Source organism: Phocoena phocoena, chromosome 9 (assembly GCF_963924675.1).
Source record: "Phocoena phocoena chromosome 9, mPhoPho1.1, whole genome shotgun sequence".
Lineage (NCBI taxonomy): Eukaryota > Metazoa > Chordata > Mammalia > Artiodactyla > Phocoenidae > Phocoena > Phocoena phocoena.
The window spans coordinates 47127870-47144025 of record NC_089227.1 but is presented as its reverse complement, the minus strand read 5'-3'; the positions used below and the strand labels follow the sequence as shown (position 1 = coordinate 47144025).

At 40.3% G+C, this 16156-nt stretch overlaps 1 protein-coding gene across 4 annotated transcripts in view; it reads left to right on the top strand.

Moving 5' to 3' along the window:
- Positions 1-16156, top strand: part of DYNC1I1 (dynein cytoplasmic 1 intermediate chain 1) — a 338242-nt gene that overhangs the window by 30572 nt on the left and 291514 nt on the right. For 2 of the 4 annotated variants that reach the window (XM_065884070.1, XM_065884068.1), the window contains exon 1: positions 10399-10506. In XM_065884070.1, the coding sequence (XP_065740142.1) occupies positions 10399-10506 (108 nt within the window). Of the gene's footprint in view, positions 1-10389; positions 10507-16156 lie in introns of those variants that run through there. The other 2 variants (XM_065884071.1, XM_065884069.1) reach the window with 2 other exon arrangements.

Sequence of the window (16156 nt, the reverse complement as noted above, 5' to 3'; positions counted from 1 at the left end):
ACTTTGCAGGGTATGCAAAGCAGAAGATCTCTAAGTGGCTAAAAATGTGCTTGTTTGAGCTATATTTAAAGCGATTGGACGTGTAAGAATTTGTGATTAATGCTGGTGGGTGCTCAAATCTAGTGGTCCTAGCCTGATAAGAAGTAAACAACATAGGGGCCAGTACACAGGGGCCATCTTTAACCCATTTATACAGCTAGCTGCAAGTGTTTATTGGAAGTCTACTGTGAGCTCAGTTGCAGGCTGAGGAGCCACTGTGCAGGTGCCGAAGGAAGCTCACATCAGGTCTGTGGAGAAGCTGCCACTTTGCACGTGCTCCCTGAGAGTGTTCGTTTTTGTTTGCTTTGAAGTGCTTTCGAACCCCGAGGAGCACAGATACATAACCTCATATAAAGCGTAGTAGTGGTGGTAGCCTTCTTTGTTTGGCTTCTTTACTGGTACCTGGCCTAGGCAGATGATACATCTTTCCCATCTATTTTAACCTGAGGTTAGGTGTTTTACAGGATCCTTTGTGTAAGGCCTCACTTCTTTCTTCACTCTAGTTTTCCTTGTGATATTGTCCAGAAGGCTCCCATCTCCTTTCTTCTGATTCTATTTTCCAGTCCCTTTTCTGCCCTGATTCTTTGGGACCCAATGCCAAAATATTGCTCTTCCAGTATCCTAACTGTTCCATCTTTAGTTTTATATTCTTTCAAGGATGGTCCTTGAAATGCTCATTTCCTAAGGACTCTTGATAAATCATCTGAGTGTTTCCCAAGGGAAGATGCTCTAAGAAATGAATGAATGAATCTCTTAATTGAGGAACAATTCCTTTTCCAAAGAGAAGCACGTTGAGTCTTGAAATGGATGGAATGCACTGTAGGGGTCAGAAATGACTCAAAATTTTCCAGAGCTTTTGGCAAAGCTGACAATGGGTTTTGAGTCCTTTAAAATTTAAGAGCTCTCGTCTCTATTCTGTTAACTAGATGAGACGGCAGATACCCTATGGATTGATTTTTCTCTAGCATAATGGGCCTCTGTGCTGAGTGCTGGAGAGGCCCTCCTGTTCAGTGCGCTGCAGTTGCCCGTCCTCAGGTTACAGCTGAGGCAGTACAATTTGGGTAGCTTAGAATCTTGAAGTGATGAAAGTAGGGCTAGAGACACGATGCAAACACAATCTTAAATATAGCTCACAAACCCAAGAAGAGAGATACTAACAGCTTACTGTGCAAATATTGCCTGATTTCCTAGTCAAGAACCAACCCAATATGAATAAAATTAAAAGGAGCCTCGAAAACTCAACATCAATATTTAACTATATGTATATACGAAGATTTTTTCCCCTCCAAACCTGTTCTCTGTTAACATAAATAGATCCTTCCTATGTAGATGAAACTCTTGTGGTGCTTGGGACTATCCAGTATTGGCTTAGAGGTGTGGCTGGGAATTTCAGAGGCAAAGTCTTTTCTCCTGTCAGCTCTCCCATGCAATTTACATTTGCTGCCACCAGGTGGTGATAGAGAGTGATTGAAAGTAGACTGATCAGGATCCGCCGTTAAGTGCCTTTTGTTTAAGAAGAGCTTTCTTGTGACTAAAGGGAGTGAAATCTTGAATAAGTAAACCCTGAAAAGGAAGCATTGTTTAATGAAAAATATTCAAGAAATAAAGGGTTTTGGTGTTTCCATTTCTGACTTGACCACTTAATAGTTGTACACTTTAGATAAATGCAGCTCAGTTTCCCTGTTTATGGGTAAAATACTGGTACTGGATTATGAAATCTTTAAAGTTTCTTATCTTGAAACAAACATGTGTAATTGTAATTGTAAAAGCAGCAAAATTAAAAGAATAAAAACTTTTCATATAACAGAGAAGCCTTCACTTTATTAACAACCATCATAGTCCACTTACTTCGCAAGGCGAAGAAGACCCATTAATTGTGTGTGTGTGTGTGTGTGTGTGTGTGTGTGTGTGTTATGGGGGGAGGAGAATGGGGAGTGAGAGAAGGCTTCTTAGTTTGTCTTCCTTACCAATTACCTGGTGTAGGCAAGTGAGGAATAAGAAATCCTTCACACAAAGTTCTATGGAACCTTTTCTTCAAGGCCTCATCTCCCTAAATCCAGTCTTTCTAATGATGTATCCAGACGTCTTAGATCTTCCTGGTATTTTTAAATCATTATAAATATATTTCTAAATCATTGTAGTTTCTTGACTCTAATCTGAATTTTCTATGCTCAGTGATTTTATTCCTGTTATCTTTTACTTTTTCTTTTCTGCAAAAGAAAGAGCTCTAACCCCCTCTGTTTAGGTTGCCAATATAAACTCTTAGCAAAATTTTGTTAAGTAAATGTCTCTATAGACTTTAGAATCAACTCCATCTTATCAGAAGTAGATTAAGACAAAGTGTGGTTTGAGGATCCCTGTGAATCCCAAGATGTGTTCAGGGGTCTGTAAAGGTCAAAATTATTGTCATAATAATGCTAAAATGTTTTTTGTCTTTTCCACTGTATTGACATTTGCAAGGACTGTGTGAAAGTGATGGTAGGTCAAACTGCTAGTACTTTAGCATGAATTGAGACAGGGCACCAAACTCCTAGTAGTGGTGTTGCACCTCACTGCCACACACTTGCAGCTAAAAAGACAAATAGTTTCACTGAAGAGTATCCTTCATGAAGCGGAAAAAAATACTAGTTACATTAAATCTCTAACCTTGAGCACACGTCTTTTCTGTGTGACAAATGGGGGCATATAAGGCACTTCTGCTGCTTACCAAAGTCCAGTGTTTGTCTAAGGAAAAGCAATTATGCAGTGTTTGAGTTGTGAGCTAAATTAGCTGCCTTTTTTCAAGAAACACTATTTTTTACTTGAAACTACAATTCATAGACAAACCATGGTTATTTAGGCTTGGTTATTTGGCAGAAATTTTCTCAAAAATCAACGATGTGAGCTTGCCACTTCAAGAACACAATTGACAATATTTGTTGCTAATGATAAAATTTGAGCTTCAAGCAAAAATTAGAGTTTTGGGAAACTTACATCTGCCACCATGAGCTGTACAGCTTTACCATACCTAAAGACCCTTCTGAAGAGTTTGGTAATGATAGTACCAAATGTGATTTTTGGATGTTGTACAATGGAATGTGTCAATATTTGAGAAGTCTGCATAATTTTCTAAATAACCAATGCATAATGTTATAAAATCGTACATGAATAAAAGATTCATTCAAAGTTTAAAACAGACCAATGGATTTTAATGTAACAGAGTACAAAAAAGTTCATTGACTGGTGTGGTTTCATGTTCAGATTGCAGCTGAACTTTTGGAAACTGCCATTTGTTGATTTTTGGTGTAATATCAAAGAATATCCACAGTTACTTTGAGAGGCTATTCAGATACTCATTGTTTTTCAGAATACACATTCATGTGAGACCAGATTTTCTTTCCAACTAAAATAGCACATCACAGCAGATTGAATGCACAAACACCTGTAAGAATCCAGTTGACTTCTTTTAAGCTAGATATTAAAAAGAGAAGTGAAAATATAAAAGAAATACCCTCTTATGATTTTTTTTTGGTCTTGGAAAGTGTGCCTATTTTTTCATAAAAGTTTTATGTTAAGTAAAAGGTTAGTGTTGTTATTATAGAATTATTAGGTATTTAAAGTTTTATCAGTTTTAATTTTTAACGTGGCTGATGTTAATAGATGTAACCCACATAAACAAAAGCTCTTTGAGGTCACTAATAATTTTTTTTTTTTTTTTTTTTTTTGTGGTACGCGGGCCTCTCACTGCTGTGGCCTCTCCCGTTGCGGAGCACAGGCTCCGGACGCGCAGGCTCAGCGGCCATGGCTCAGTGGCCATGGCTCATGGGCCCAGCCGCTCCGCGGCATGTGGGATCCTCCCGGACCGGGGCACGAACCCGCGTCCCCTGCATCGGCAGGCGGACTCTCAACCACTGCGCCACCAGGGAAGCCCTCACTAATAATTTTTAAGAGTCCCAAGGGATGCTGAGACCAAACGTTTGAGAACTCATCTACAATATGAGTAGACGAGGCCTGGGCACCCCCCATGAGATGGATTTTATCAAAATGTTTGTTTTCCCAGTATACTGATGGCTGTACAAATTTAGCATATAACCCTCCCACATCTTTCACCAGCCAACTCCTTCTGAGATTTCTCTCACCCTCTTTTTATTGACAGTGTGATATAGCTGTAAAAATGGTTGTGGTCCCATTCATCCCTTGGCCTCCCATCCAAGTGGAAGGAGGCAGCTATATTGTATAAGAAGCCAGGCAGGTGGAAGGAGGTTGTGAAAGATCAAATTTCTTACATGTACCTAGTGGCAGATGAAAAGTTCAATAGCTGATAGTGAAGAGCTGACGGGAACAACTGTTTTTAGGCAGGAAAAGAGAACTTGTTTCTAGGTAGTTTTTTCAATGCGTCTGGAAACAGCTGGGCAATGACTTAAACCTCCTAGGATTCTGACTTTAAGCTTAAAAATACATTTGCATATGCCAGCATTAGAAATGGAATCTCAAACTGCTGCCAACTTAGACAACTGAAAGGAAATAGAGATCTAGACGGTTGAAAAGCTAAGCCTCAGGAGGTTCTGTTGCTTGGCAGCTGTGTAAACAGAGCTAAACCCTTTGCTTCTCCTCTGTTAGACGCTTGGTTCTAAACAGGATCAAACCATCCCATGACCATATGTGCGGAAATGGAAATGAAGGTGATGGGTCTCATTGTTGGGTTCAAGAAAAGTTGAGCATTTTCCTTTCTTTATGGATGTGTGTGGAGTAAGAAATGTGAAGGAGATACAGGGTGAATTGAGAAGAAAAGGGCAGGTGTGAGATGACTTCTGTTTTTAACTTCCTGAGTGTCCATGTTGTTCTCTTGTGTTTTCCTCCTTCCTTCCTTCCTCTCTACGTTCTTTCCTCTTTGAGACTTAGGACCGTGAGATGTTTTTATGATGGAACAGCAGGAGTGACCCTCCCTGTAACTAACTTCTTAACTAGAGAAGAAACCATTTCTCCATGTGCCTCTCCATCCTCTGGGGGAAGTGGGTAAGATAGGGGAGGATGCCTGCCTGGGACAGCTTGATACGTAATCCCTATGTTCAACGGAAAAATGGAGAAGAATTTTACTACTATTAAATGACTACATTTAATTGTTTAAAAATATTTTTTTCTTCGAGTCACATCTCTTTAACCACGTGCATTCCATTTTATAACCCATTTAGATTGAGAAGCACGCTATACCTTTAATGTATTTCTCACTGTAACTTTTTAATATTTAATTTATTTTTATTGTACGATTGACATAAAACATTATATTAGTTTCAGGTGTACAACATAATCATTTGATATTTGTACATATTGTGAAATGATCACAATAAGTCTAGTTTAACATCTGTCACCATACATATAATTTTTTTTCTTGGGTTGAGAACTTTTAAGATATGCTCTCTTAACAACTTTCAAATATGCAGTAGAGTGTTATTAACTATAGTCACAATGCTGTATGTTACATCCCCATGATTTATTTGTTTTCTCACTGGAAGTTTGTACCTTCGCCCATTTCACTCATTCCCTTACCCCCAGCTCTGAGAACCATCAATATGTTCTCTGTGTCTATGAGCTTGATTTGTTTTGTTTGTTTCTTGTTAAAGTTTTTTTAAGGTATAGATCCTTTGCAGTGAATTTCTAGTGATGGTTTTGGATATCGAATTAGGGTGGAGTTGGGGGAAAGAGTTTGCTGGGTAAAAAAATAGTAATACTAATAATAATGGTAGAAAAAGAGGAGGAGGCGGAAGGGAAGAGGGGCAGAAAGAGAAGGAAGAAGAGGACAAACAACTTTTCTTAGGTGTTTAATATTTGCCAGGCACAGTATTAAGCTCTTGACTTATACTGATTCATTTACTCGGATGATAACAATGGCAGTTTACTGAACTCAAAGATGGGCTGAAACAAAAGATGTGAGAACTGAAGCACTTGGGAGGATGGGTGGAGATGAGTCATAGTGAACAAGGGGATATAAGGTGAAGCAGGGGAAAAGAGGGAAATCAGAAGTAGGGAGTTTAAATTTGAAAAAAGTTACAGTTGGGAATTAGGATATGGAGTCCATACCCTAATTGAGATTAGTAGGTGTTGAGATTTCTGTTGTCAGGTAGGGGTAATTTGCAGGATGAGAAAAGGAAAAAAAAAGAGGTGACATTGGATTGTACTCAGTGATAGCTGGAGAACTTGCAGGAGGGCGAGAGCTGAGATGCAGACGTGGGAGGGAATAGGAGCATGAATCGGGCAAGTGCGGGTAGGTTGTGAGAGAATGTGGGCAAAAGGAATGTCACCCTGGAAAGCAAATTCAGAACATGGGACTCTGCTAGGAGGAGAGCTGGGCAGGCATCATAAACAGTGCATCAACTGACCCCGGCATGGAGGGAGCTGGGGCGAGACAGCTGTAAGTGTTCCTAAGCCAGGGTAGAGTTGAGCTGTAGTTGGCTGGTGGCTGGGAGAGTAGGTGGATGATCAGACAGGGAGGCGACATACACCTAGAGGTGGGTTTGATGTATCTACTTGACCCCTTGCCATTTGTAAATGAAAGAGACCAGCTTTTTATGTGTGTGTAGCAAGTGAGCGATAATTAACAGCAGGTACCTTTGACTCTTATTTTCTTAAACCGCGAGCACCAAAATTGCCTTTGCAATGACCTACATTAGCCCCAGGAAGCTCTATAACTCATGTCCTCCATTCTTTGCTCCTCGATTTGCTTTGTTCAATGTGCAGGGAGATTTAGTGGGTCAGACTGGCAAGCCCCCCCGGGAAAGCCTGTGGAGTTCAGTGCTGACACTGCATTTAGTGCCACTATTTAAGCCATTTCACTGTGTGTAAAGGCCCATTCATTTACTCTAATGTGTACTTTCCAAACCCTTTACAAGGTGTTCTCTTGAGATTTCTTATTCTCCCAGGTGTTGATGCAAAGTGTCCAGTTTGGAATAGATCCAAAAATCAGTAAGTGGAAGGTACTCTCTATAGCTGTCTTTTAACGTTGTGCTCCTACTGCCTTTAAAAAGTGAAGTGTTATTTGAAACGTCACTATATAACATAACTTTTTTTTAAGTTCCCTTGGTGTTATTGTTGTTTATTTTTAAAATACTGGCTCTATGGCTGGTAACACCAACTTGAATGACCAACATTGTCAGACAAATTTATCAGTTTTAAGAAGACCTTTGCCCTTTGCAAAAATGTACTGAGAATACACCTTACTTCCCACTGTTGAATGAAGTCCTTCGCAAGAAAATCACAACAAATACAGGATGTTCTATTACATGGTTTGCTCTTGAACAACCATAATATGTAACTGAAGTCATGCCAGATACTTTTGATGGACTGGGAAAGGGAGATGAAAGGGAATGTGGAGGAGAGGGAAACTTCTTAGAGAATTCTAAAGTTTTTCTAAGAAGTTTCCACTGGCTGCTTTCAACATAGGATGACACAGCTATTGTTTAACAGTAATTTTTCTGATCAGACATTTCGTTTTTGACAGCAGAAAAATATTGAAAGCATAGATAAGATTGGCCCCCATTGGGGAAGAGTATATGTAACTTCTCAGATGCCTTCTGGAATTAGGTTCTAGTTTTCTCCTGTCAGGTTTTTTGGTGTTGAAAATTACTGGCTAACAGTGTTTTAGTGGTAAATGTTACTTTTATCAGTTCTGTGGCTTCTCTTGGGGAAAAAAATCAGATCTGCTTGGGTCCATGTTCTTCCATGGCAGCCATCAAATTGGAACCGGATAGAGCTGCTTCCTGCAGGCAGAATGTTTCCTCTCTGGCTGGCCTCAGTCACTGCTTTGTTTCCTCAGTTATCTACTTGGCACCTGTAGGACAATGAATTTGTGACTCAGGTTTAAATAGGCCTTGGCAGGAGAGTTCATGCTCCATTCCACAGCCCCAGTCCCCATCTAGCTTCTCAACCCACCTGCAGTGTTGTATCTCTGCGTCCTTTCTGCTCAGAAGTGCTGTTGACACTTAAATTATGACACACTGAAAGTTTTTTCATCACTTCCTTATTTACCTTCTCTTCCCAGTTTCACTGACATCCTCTTGACAGTCTCGAAGTTGAATTGTTAATCTTTCTCATTTGCTTCCACATCTGTAGGCTACCAAGAGTCACGTCTTCCTTCTTGGCTGGGCTCTCTTCAGTCCACATTCCCAGCACATTCTGTCTCTACATTCACCTACCATCCCGGTGCAGGTGCAATCGACCCAGATAGATGTTGGCACCAGCCTCCCCGCAGCTTGCGTATTTCTAGTTTCTGCTCCTATCTGTTTCCCAGGCAGGGACAAGAATAGGCTTAAGCAAATTTATATTCTGTGTTTGTTTTGTCACTTTCTCTTTTAAAGAGCTGCTGATTTCCCAACCCTCTTTACACCCAATGGAACTCACTTTTCTGTATTTTCAAGTCTTTGCCACTTGCCTCCACAGGTCCATTCTTACCAACTAAAGTGTGTATTTCTTGACTTGGATTCATCTGTGTCTCTCGTACACAGCCTGCTGGTTCTCTCTTCTGCAGACCTTTGTGTGTCTCTATCTCCCTTTCCTGTGCTAGTTCCTGACCTCCTTCCATATCCAGTTCAAATTCCACTTCTTCCTTAAAGCTCACCCTCGCCCACTCCACCAGATCTTGATTATTCTCTTGTTCTGCATCCCCTCTGAACTTGTACGTTGGCGATCAGTGGAGTGTAGTGGTGCAGAGCACAGACATGCTTGAATTGACGTGCTTCCATGTATGGACTATGCAGTCTTAGGTCTTCCTGAGTCTCCTTTATCTGAATTGTGAAAAAGGCGTTCATAATAATATTGGTCTCCTCGGATTGTTGTACTTAAATGTGCTAATAAATGTAAAGTATCTGGCACTCAGTAAGCTGATCTCTCAAGGAGCATTTCCAGCCACACATGCTCACAAAGTTGAGTTACGTACTCCTTGAAGGAAAGAATCTGGCTCTGCTCATCTTTGTACTCGATACCTTAGAGAATGCCTAGCACAGATTAAACATTCAACACATGTTTGTTGAAAAATGAAGAGCGTGATCACGAATAGCAGAGATGGATTATCATGAGCATTATTGCTATTATTTCACAAATCTTTGCGATCACATTATGAGCAAGAATGTGTATGGTAGGACAGTAGGAACACAGTACACTTCCCAACTGTGTGTATTCATCTTTTTTTTTTTGTGTGTGTATTCATCTTAAAGTGTCTTAGGGTGACTGCAGGTTCTTGATTACCTTGTAAAGACAGTGACAGTAAGTTTGAGGATTTTTCATTTCATTGCTTTGTATGCTTTTTTTTTTTGCCTTCCCTCGTTTTGTCATCTACTCAGGGACACATTATATATTCATCATAGTTGCATACAAGTAATATGCAAATGAATACTCGTGACATTTATGGTTAGTTTTTGTTTTTTTTTTTACTTTATTTTAGGAATTTGGGTCAGAGAGGAGTTCTTCATGTCTCAGTGTCTCCATTTTCTTAGTTTCCAGTTGGCAGCAGAAAAGAGGCAAATATAATCATTGTGATTGGTGAGAATCTTCTCCAAACTCATTTTATTTGAAATTTCTGGCACCATCACCACTAGGATCATCATCACCATTAACATTAAAAATCTTGTTCAGATAAATGGTCCCAAGAACTTGCCATGGTGTTGTCTCCTCATTCATGTGTTCACAAATATCTTTTGCTTTGAAAAGGGGAAGTGCCAGGATAAGCAATATTGCATTCAGTATGCAAATGAAAGTTTTATAGAAATAGGTTTGTACTGGAGATGAAATTAATTGTGACAGTTCAGGAAGAGTTTTACAGGAAAAGAAGATTAACATGTTAGGTCTTCAGTGGCTGTCTTCCCTGATGCATATAATATTAGGCAAAATGAAATCTCCATGTGCCCAGTCTCAGTGGAGGAATGTTTGTTGAGCCCATAGAAATTTGAGCAGGGCATGTGTTTAAGAGTTTATGACAGCCTATTTTCTTTTCTCAGTGTGGGGATGAATTGGTCCATTGTCGTCTAAATTGGAAGTCATGGTGATGGTTCTTTTTTGATTCTCTTATTAACTTTTTGTTTAGTTGTTAAGAAACTTGTACAGAAAATGTGTTACTTATTCTGAAGTAAGTTGCTATTATTCTTCAGACCAGAATAGACTATAACACTGTATTTTTTCAAATATTTATGTATACATGAAAAGGGAAGATTTTATATAGAGGGAGACCAGATCTGACTTATTTGATTCATCAACAGAGGCTAAGGTATACAATCTGTTATTGCCAGAAAGTTCTATTTTCAAGCTTGATTTCCTTTTGAATGATTTTTGCGATGATAATAGAGAAGTTGTGTATATTCACTTTTTTTCCTCTTTTGCTCCAAGGAAACCAACATGTCTGACAAAAGTGACTTAAAAGCTGAGCTAGAGCGCAAAAAACAGCGCTTAGCACAGATAAGAGAAGAGAAGAAACGGAAGGAAGAGGAGAGGAAAAAGAAAGAGGTAAGTACTGGGTGCTGGGGTGTTGGGGGGTAGGGGGAAAGGAGAATCACTTGATTCCGAGAGGCTGGTCAAACGGATAAAGAGGACCCTGTAAAAGAATGCTTTTACAATACCTGAATAACATGAGTGATGTCTACATACATACTCAAGAGTAGTAAAGTCATTGACATCTGCCATGTAGTGGCCAGGCACCACATAAATGGTAGATAGCATTTGGTCCAGAGGTCCCGAACCCCTGGTTTACCCCAGACTTGAATAGAACCCTGAAAGTGGCCTGTGATATCGCTATTGTTAGAAATTTCCTTAACCTTTCTGTGTCTCAGTTCCCTGTGCTTAACATGGGAATAGCAGTGTGTTTATTTTGTCTGATCATGAGGACTAAAAAAGTTAATCTTATAAAAGCACTTAGCAATACCTAGGATATAGTTACTACTTAATAAGTGTTAATGTCAAGGGAAGGTTTTAAAAAAACTACTGGCCAGAACATTTTAGGAGAAAAATAGACAATGATGCCAGTGGATTACCATGATTTCTTTTCTTTTTTTTTTAAAGTTAAAAGTATTTTCCATCAATTTATTTATTTTTATTAAAAATTTTTTTTTATTGGAGTACAGTTGTTTTACAGTGTTGTGTTAGTTTCTATTGTACAGCAAAGTGGAGTTCCCTGTGCTATGAAGCAGGTTATTAGTTATCTATTTTATATGTATTAGTGTATATATGTCAATCCCAGTCTCCCAATTCATCCCACTACCATGATTTCTTAAATGTATACTTTTTTCAGGGTAAATAAGAATCCTAGGTCCGGTAAAGGGAAAGCTGCATTTTTCTCCTTTGGTAAGGGGGTGGATAGTATAGTAGACCCTGCTGTGTGAGATGTTAAATCTAGAAGAGATTTTAGAGCCCTTCCATTAAGGCCCTTCTTTATGCCAACAAAGCAGCAGAAACCCAGAGGTGAAATGTGGCTTTTCTGCCTGCTAGACCCGAATCCAGAACCCTTGCTTCCCAGTTCAATGCCTTGCTGCCATATCATGTTTTTTTCTACTGTCAGAATCCAACAAATAGTTTATTTTTAATTCTCCAGTTCGTTGTGGTGGTGTAGAAATAGCCCACATCTTGTACAAAAGCCAGATGCCACAGATATTTTTGAGTAGTTTTCTAAGAAGGAAACTACATACAGAGTGATATGCTTGTGTGTATACAAACCAGAGCTGCTTCCCTACTCAGAGTTTTTCTCTCTTTTTTTTTTTTTTTGCGGTACACGGGCCTCTCACTGTTGTGGTCTCTCCCGCTGCGGAGCACAGGCTCCGGACGCGCAGGCTCCTTGGCCATGGCTCACAGGCCTAGCCGCTCTGCGGCATGTGGGATCTTCCCGGACCGGGGCACGAACCCATGTCCCCTGCATCGGCAGGCGGACTCTCAACCACTACGCCACGAGGGAAGCCCCAGAGTTTTTCTTTAAGCGAAAAGAAGAATGTGTTTTGATGCCTTACAAGCTAAGTGCTATTTCACACTATAAGGCTGGGAGAACAAGGTAAAAAGGTTTCTAACAATTATTTTCCAACAAAGTAAAACATAATTGAAGTTGTTCTCTAGACTTCTGGTATCTTGCTTCTCTTGGTACCATTACACTTTGATTGATGTCATAGTTTATTTGTCCTTGACAGCGAGCGTAATGTTTTTCCTTCACAGATCTTTGCTGTTACATATGCAGTCTTGAGTGAAGTAGAGGTGAGAATTGACAAGGAATGGCTATTCATTTCCATGCAAAGCCAAAAAAAGCATTAAGTTATTATGCTCCCTTTCCTTCAGATGTCAACACTTACTGTAGTTTTAAAGCACCTGTTATCCTTTACTAATAACCGGTTTCCTTTTAAACTGACATTCTAATATCCAACTTGAATTCCAAAGAATTACCACAAAATGTGAAGTGATATGGGAAATCTGGTTCCAGATTATGCTGTCTGCTTCATCCTCATCATTTTACACATTTGGGGGGGAAATTACAGGCAAACAAGACTGGTAGAAACAGGCCACCCTTTTTGTTCCTATACCACGCAGCTTTGATGGGGATTTAGCTTGTTACGCAACAGACAGAGCCCTGGCAGACTGGGGACGGCAGGTGGTGGAGAGTGTGGAACACCTGGACTCTGGGCCTTCCTGGGCCTCTACCTAGTTCTGGAATTAAAGTTTTACATAGTCTTAGTTTCCTCATTTCTAAATTGACAGGGTGGTTGAGGCCTGACTCTGCTCTTTGGAGTCCCATGGCAATGTAGAATCCCAGCCTCTCCTCCCCAGAGTCTCTTGATTTGAAATATCTAAATAGGACCAGATTTTGGGATCCACTGCACTGCAGCATCCTGAAGGTGTGTCCTGGCTTTCAGTCCTGTCCCTATACAGCCACATCTCCCCCACAAAAGATCTTTCCTTGGGTCAGACTATGATGACTTGGCTTGTTCTGAGAAGCCAGTGTTGTCAGGCAAAGGCAGTAGAACTCAGTGGTTATACAGAGGCTTTCAAGTTGAATGTGGCTAGGAAACCTGGGTCTGCCCTTCACAGAATGGCCTTGAGTGACTCTGGGACTTCTCTGAACCTGGTTTCCCTTCTGTAAAATGGAGAGAAGAGTGGGTCCTTCCTCATGGAGTTGTGTGAGGATCCGAGGAGGTGATGTAGAGCAGTGAAAGATGCAGAGGATCTGGTTGGTGAGAAACAGCTGTTACTCTGCTCCTGAGATGGGCCCTAAATGGGGCCCGTAGAACGGCCGCATACATTCGTCAGGATCAGTGCTAGGGAGGCCATTATTCAAAAATGCCCCATATTAGAAGGGTCTTATAATTCAAGGCCCCTAGTTTCCTGGGATGATGGCATTTTGTAGCTGAAAGAAACCTGGAAATAATCCCTTCTGATCCTTCTTTTTCAAATGCTCTTATGCCCCTGGGGGCTAAGCCTCAGAAGTGGTCCCCCTTTATCTCCAGTCTCAGGAATGACCCCCTCTTCCAGCCAAGCCAGTTGTCCAAATCAGAAACCTGGGGTCATTCTTTCACCACCTCTTCTCCAGCTCACACTGATCATGGGTCCTAGACAGGCACAGTAGCTCTCCCCTTTCCATTCCATCTCCTTTTTCCCTAAATCCACATTACAGGCAGACGCAGCTTCTTACATTACACCTTATGGGCCAATGCTCTCTGTTGACAGGAAGTTTATGAACATTCTCTTCCCTTGGCTTTTGCTGTTCTGTTAACCGTATGTCTTTCAGTTCTCATCTCAGATGTCTCTTCCTCTGGAAAGCCTTCTCTAATACCTTTCTCTTAACACATGACTGAGTTAGTCCTGTACCCTATCCTTGACCTTATCAAATTATTTAGCACCATTTGCTTGTTCGTTTGTCTTTTTCTCCTAATAGAGCACAAGCTTTTGGGGACAGGGTTGTATTTTTTCATTACTGAGTCAATGTCCAGCACAGATCCTGCCACATAGTCGGCCTTCAATAAAGGGTTATAGAATTAACGAGTGAATGAATGAATGAACACCTAAACTAGTTAGGGCAGGTCTGAGATGCTGGTCACAGACATTCTTTCCAAAGACCGGGATTTTTTTTCTGCAAATATCCTTGGAAGCTTCAGATCCCGAGTCTGTGGAATGCTCTAGTTAACTGGCCACGGTCATTGACTCCTAAGTTTAAGATTTTCTAGTTTTTGTGTTGTTTGTAGAGAGTTAGAAATAGCCTTAAGCTTATAAGTTTGATATTTTCAAACTTTATTTAGGCTTATATTTTAAATAAAACAAGTTTAGAATAAAAGGAAACGAAATGCTCTTTAATGCTAATCTGAGTGACAGTTTTTTGCCATGACTGAAAACTAGTGTGAATTGGGACCACCCAGGTTGGTTGTCTCTGCAGAATCCAGAAAACTGTGTACATGTATAACATTACACTCTGCGTCTTTGGATGTCAACTGCTTTCTTGGTTGTGGTATTACGGATGAAATCTGATTTTAAAATAAATATAGTGGTCACCATTTATGACACAGAGCCAATGTCATGAAAAATTGGCTTTAAAGCAATGAGGTGTGCTTAATGAGGCCACCCTGAAATTTCGTCCTGTCCTTGGCCGTCTGCCAAATTGCTGCAAGGTAAGATGGACAGAGGCTTCCCGACCTTTCCTCACTTGTTCGTCTAACAGCTGTGCAGCTGTCTTTGGAAAAATGACTGACAATTCTCAGCTGACAAATTTTCTTTCTTCACATACCCTCTCTGGGTCTCAGCTGTGATGCCTCTTCACAAACAGAAATACCATTTGCTGGGAGAGACACCGAGCATATTTTAAATTACTAGTATGCAAAAACTCCTTGTTGAGTCATTAAAATGTATTAGGACTCTGTAGTATTTACTTGGAAAAAACTAGAGGTTTCATGATTAGGGCTTGGTATAACTGCCTTGGATGAAGTAACACATTGTTCAGTTTAAGGTGCTAGTTGGTAACAGTTAGGAACTGCCTTTATTTCCAATAAGTCCCAGTTACCTAACTTTGCATTTTTCCTGGTCAACTTTGAGTTTGATAGCTTTCCTAAGCTTCTGTTACGTCTAGATGGACATTTATCCTTACTAATATTTGTTATTATATTGTCTGTTTCCTTAAGAATTAAAAAAGGTGGAAGGCAGAGAATGAGTTGTAGAGACACCTTGTACCGTGGGAGTGACACATTGGAGGTGGAGTTTGGGTGTGCTATTTTTGCACAGTGTCTGGCCATGCATGTTGACACGCAGTTTATGTTCTAATATGTTTTTTGAATGATTAATGATTAAAGTTAGGAGTTCCCTGGTGGTGCAGTGGTTAAGAATCTGCCTGCCAATGCAGGGGACACAGGTTCGATCCCTGGTCTGAGAAGATCCCACATGCCACGGAGCAACTAAGCCCGTGAGCCACAACTACTGAGCCCATGCGCCACAACTACTGAAGCCCGCGCGCCTAGAGCCTGTGCTCTGCAATAAGAGAAGCCACTGCAATGAGAAACCCGTGCACCGCAATGAAGAGTAGCCACCTCTCGCTGCAACTAGAGAAAGCCTGCGTGCAGCAACGAAGACCCAACGCAGCCAAAAATAAATATAAAAAAATAAATAGATAAATTTATTTTTTTAAATGATTAAAGTTAGAATAAATTAAAAAAAAAACCAGATTCTGTGCCTTTCTGCATAGGACATACATGACAGAAGGTTATAGATTTTATGCCCTAAGTTTATTCAAAGGAAGATTAGATGGATCTTTTTCTGTTCACTGTACATAAGCTCCATTAGAATCTCTCGCGTTCATTACCACCGGCACTCCGTTGTCCTTAAATAAGTTTTTGTTGAAAGGATGAGGAAAAGTGGCTTTGTTATGAGCACTGGGTCACTGGAAACTTAGATGACTCCTCCTCACAGTGGTGGTGTAAAGGGGCTTACTGAATGGAATATAGCTGGTAGAAACTGCTCTGAATGGTGTGTAATTCTTAGATTCTATAGCTATAGAAGAGCAATTACCAAAGGCAGAATATTCATTCATTCAACACATTTTTTTATTGCTAATTGTGCATCAGCTGTGTCAAGCCTTGATCTGGATGTGTGGATACAGTGGTGAACAAAATAAACACGTTGTCTGCTCTCAGTGAAGCTGACA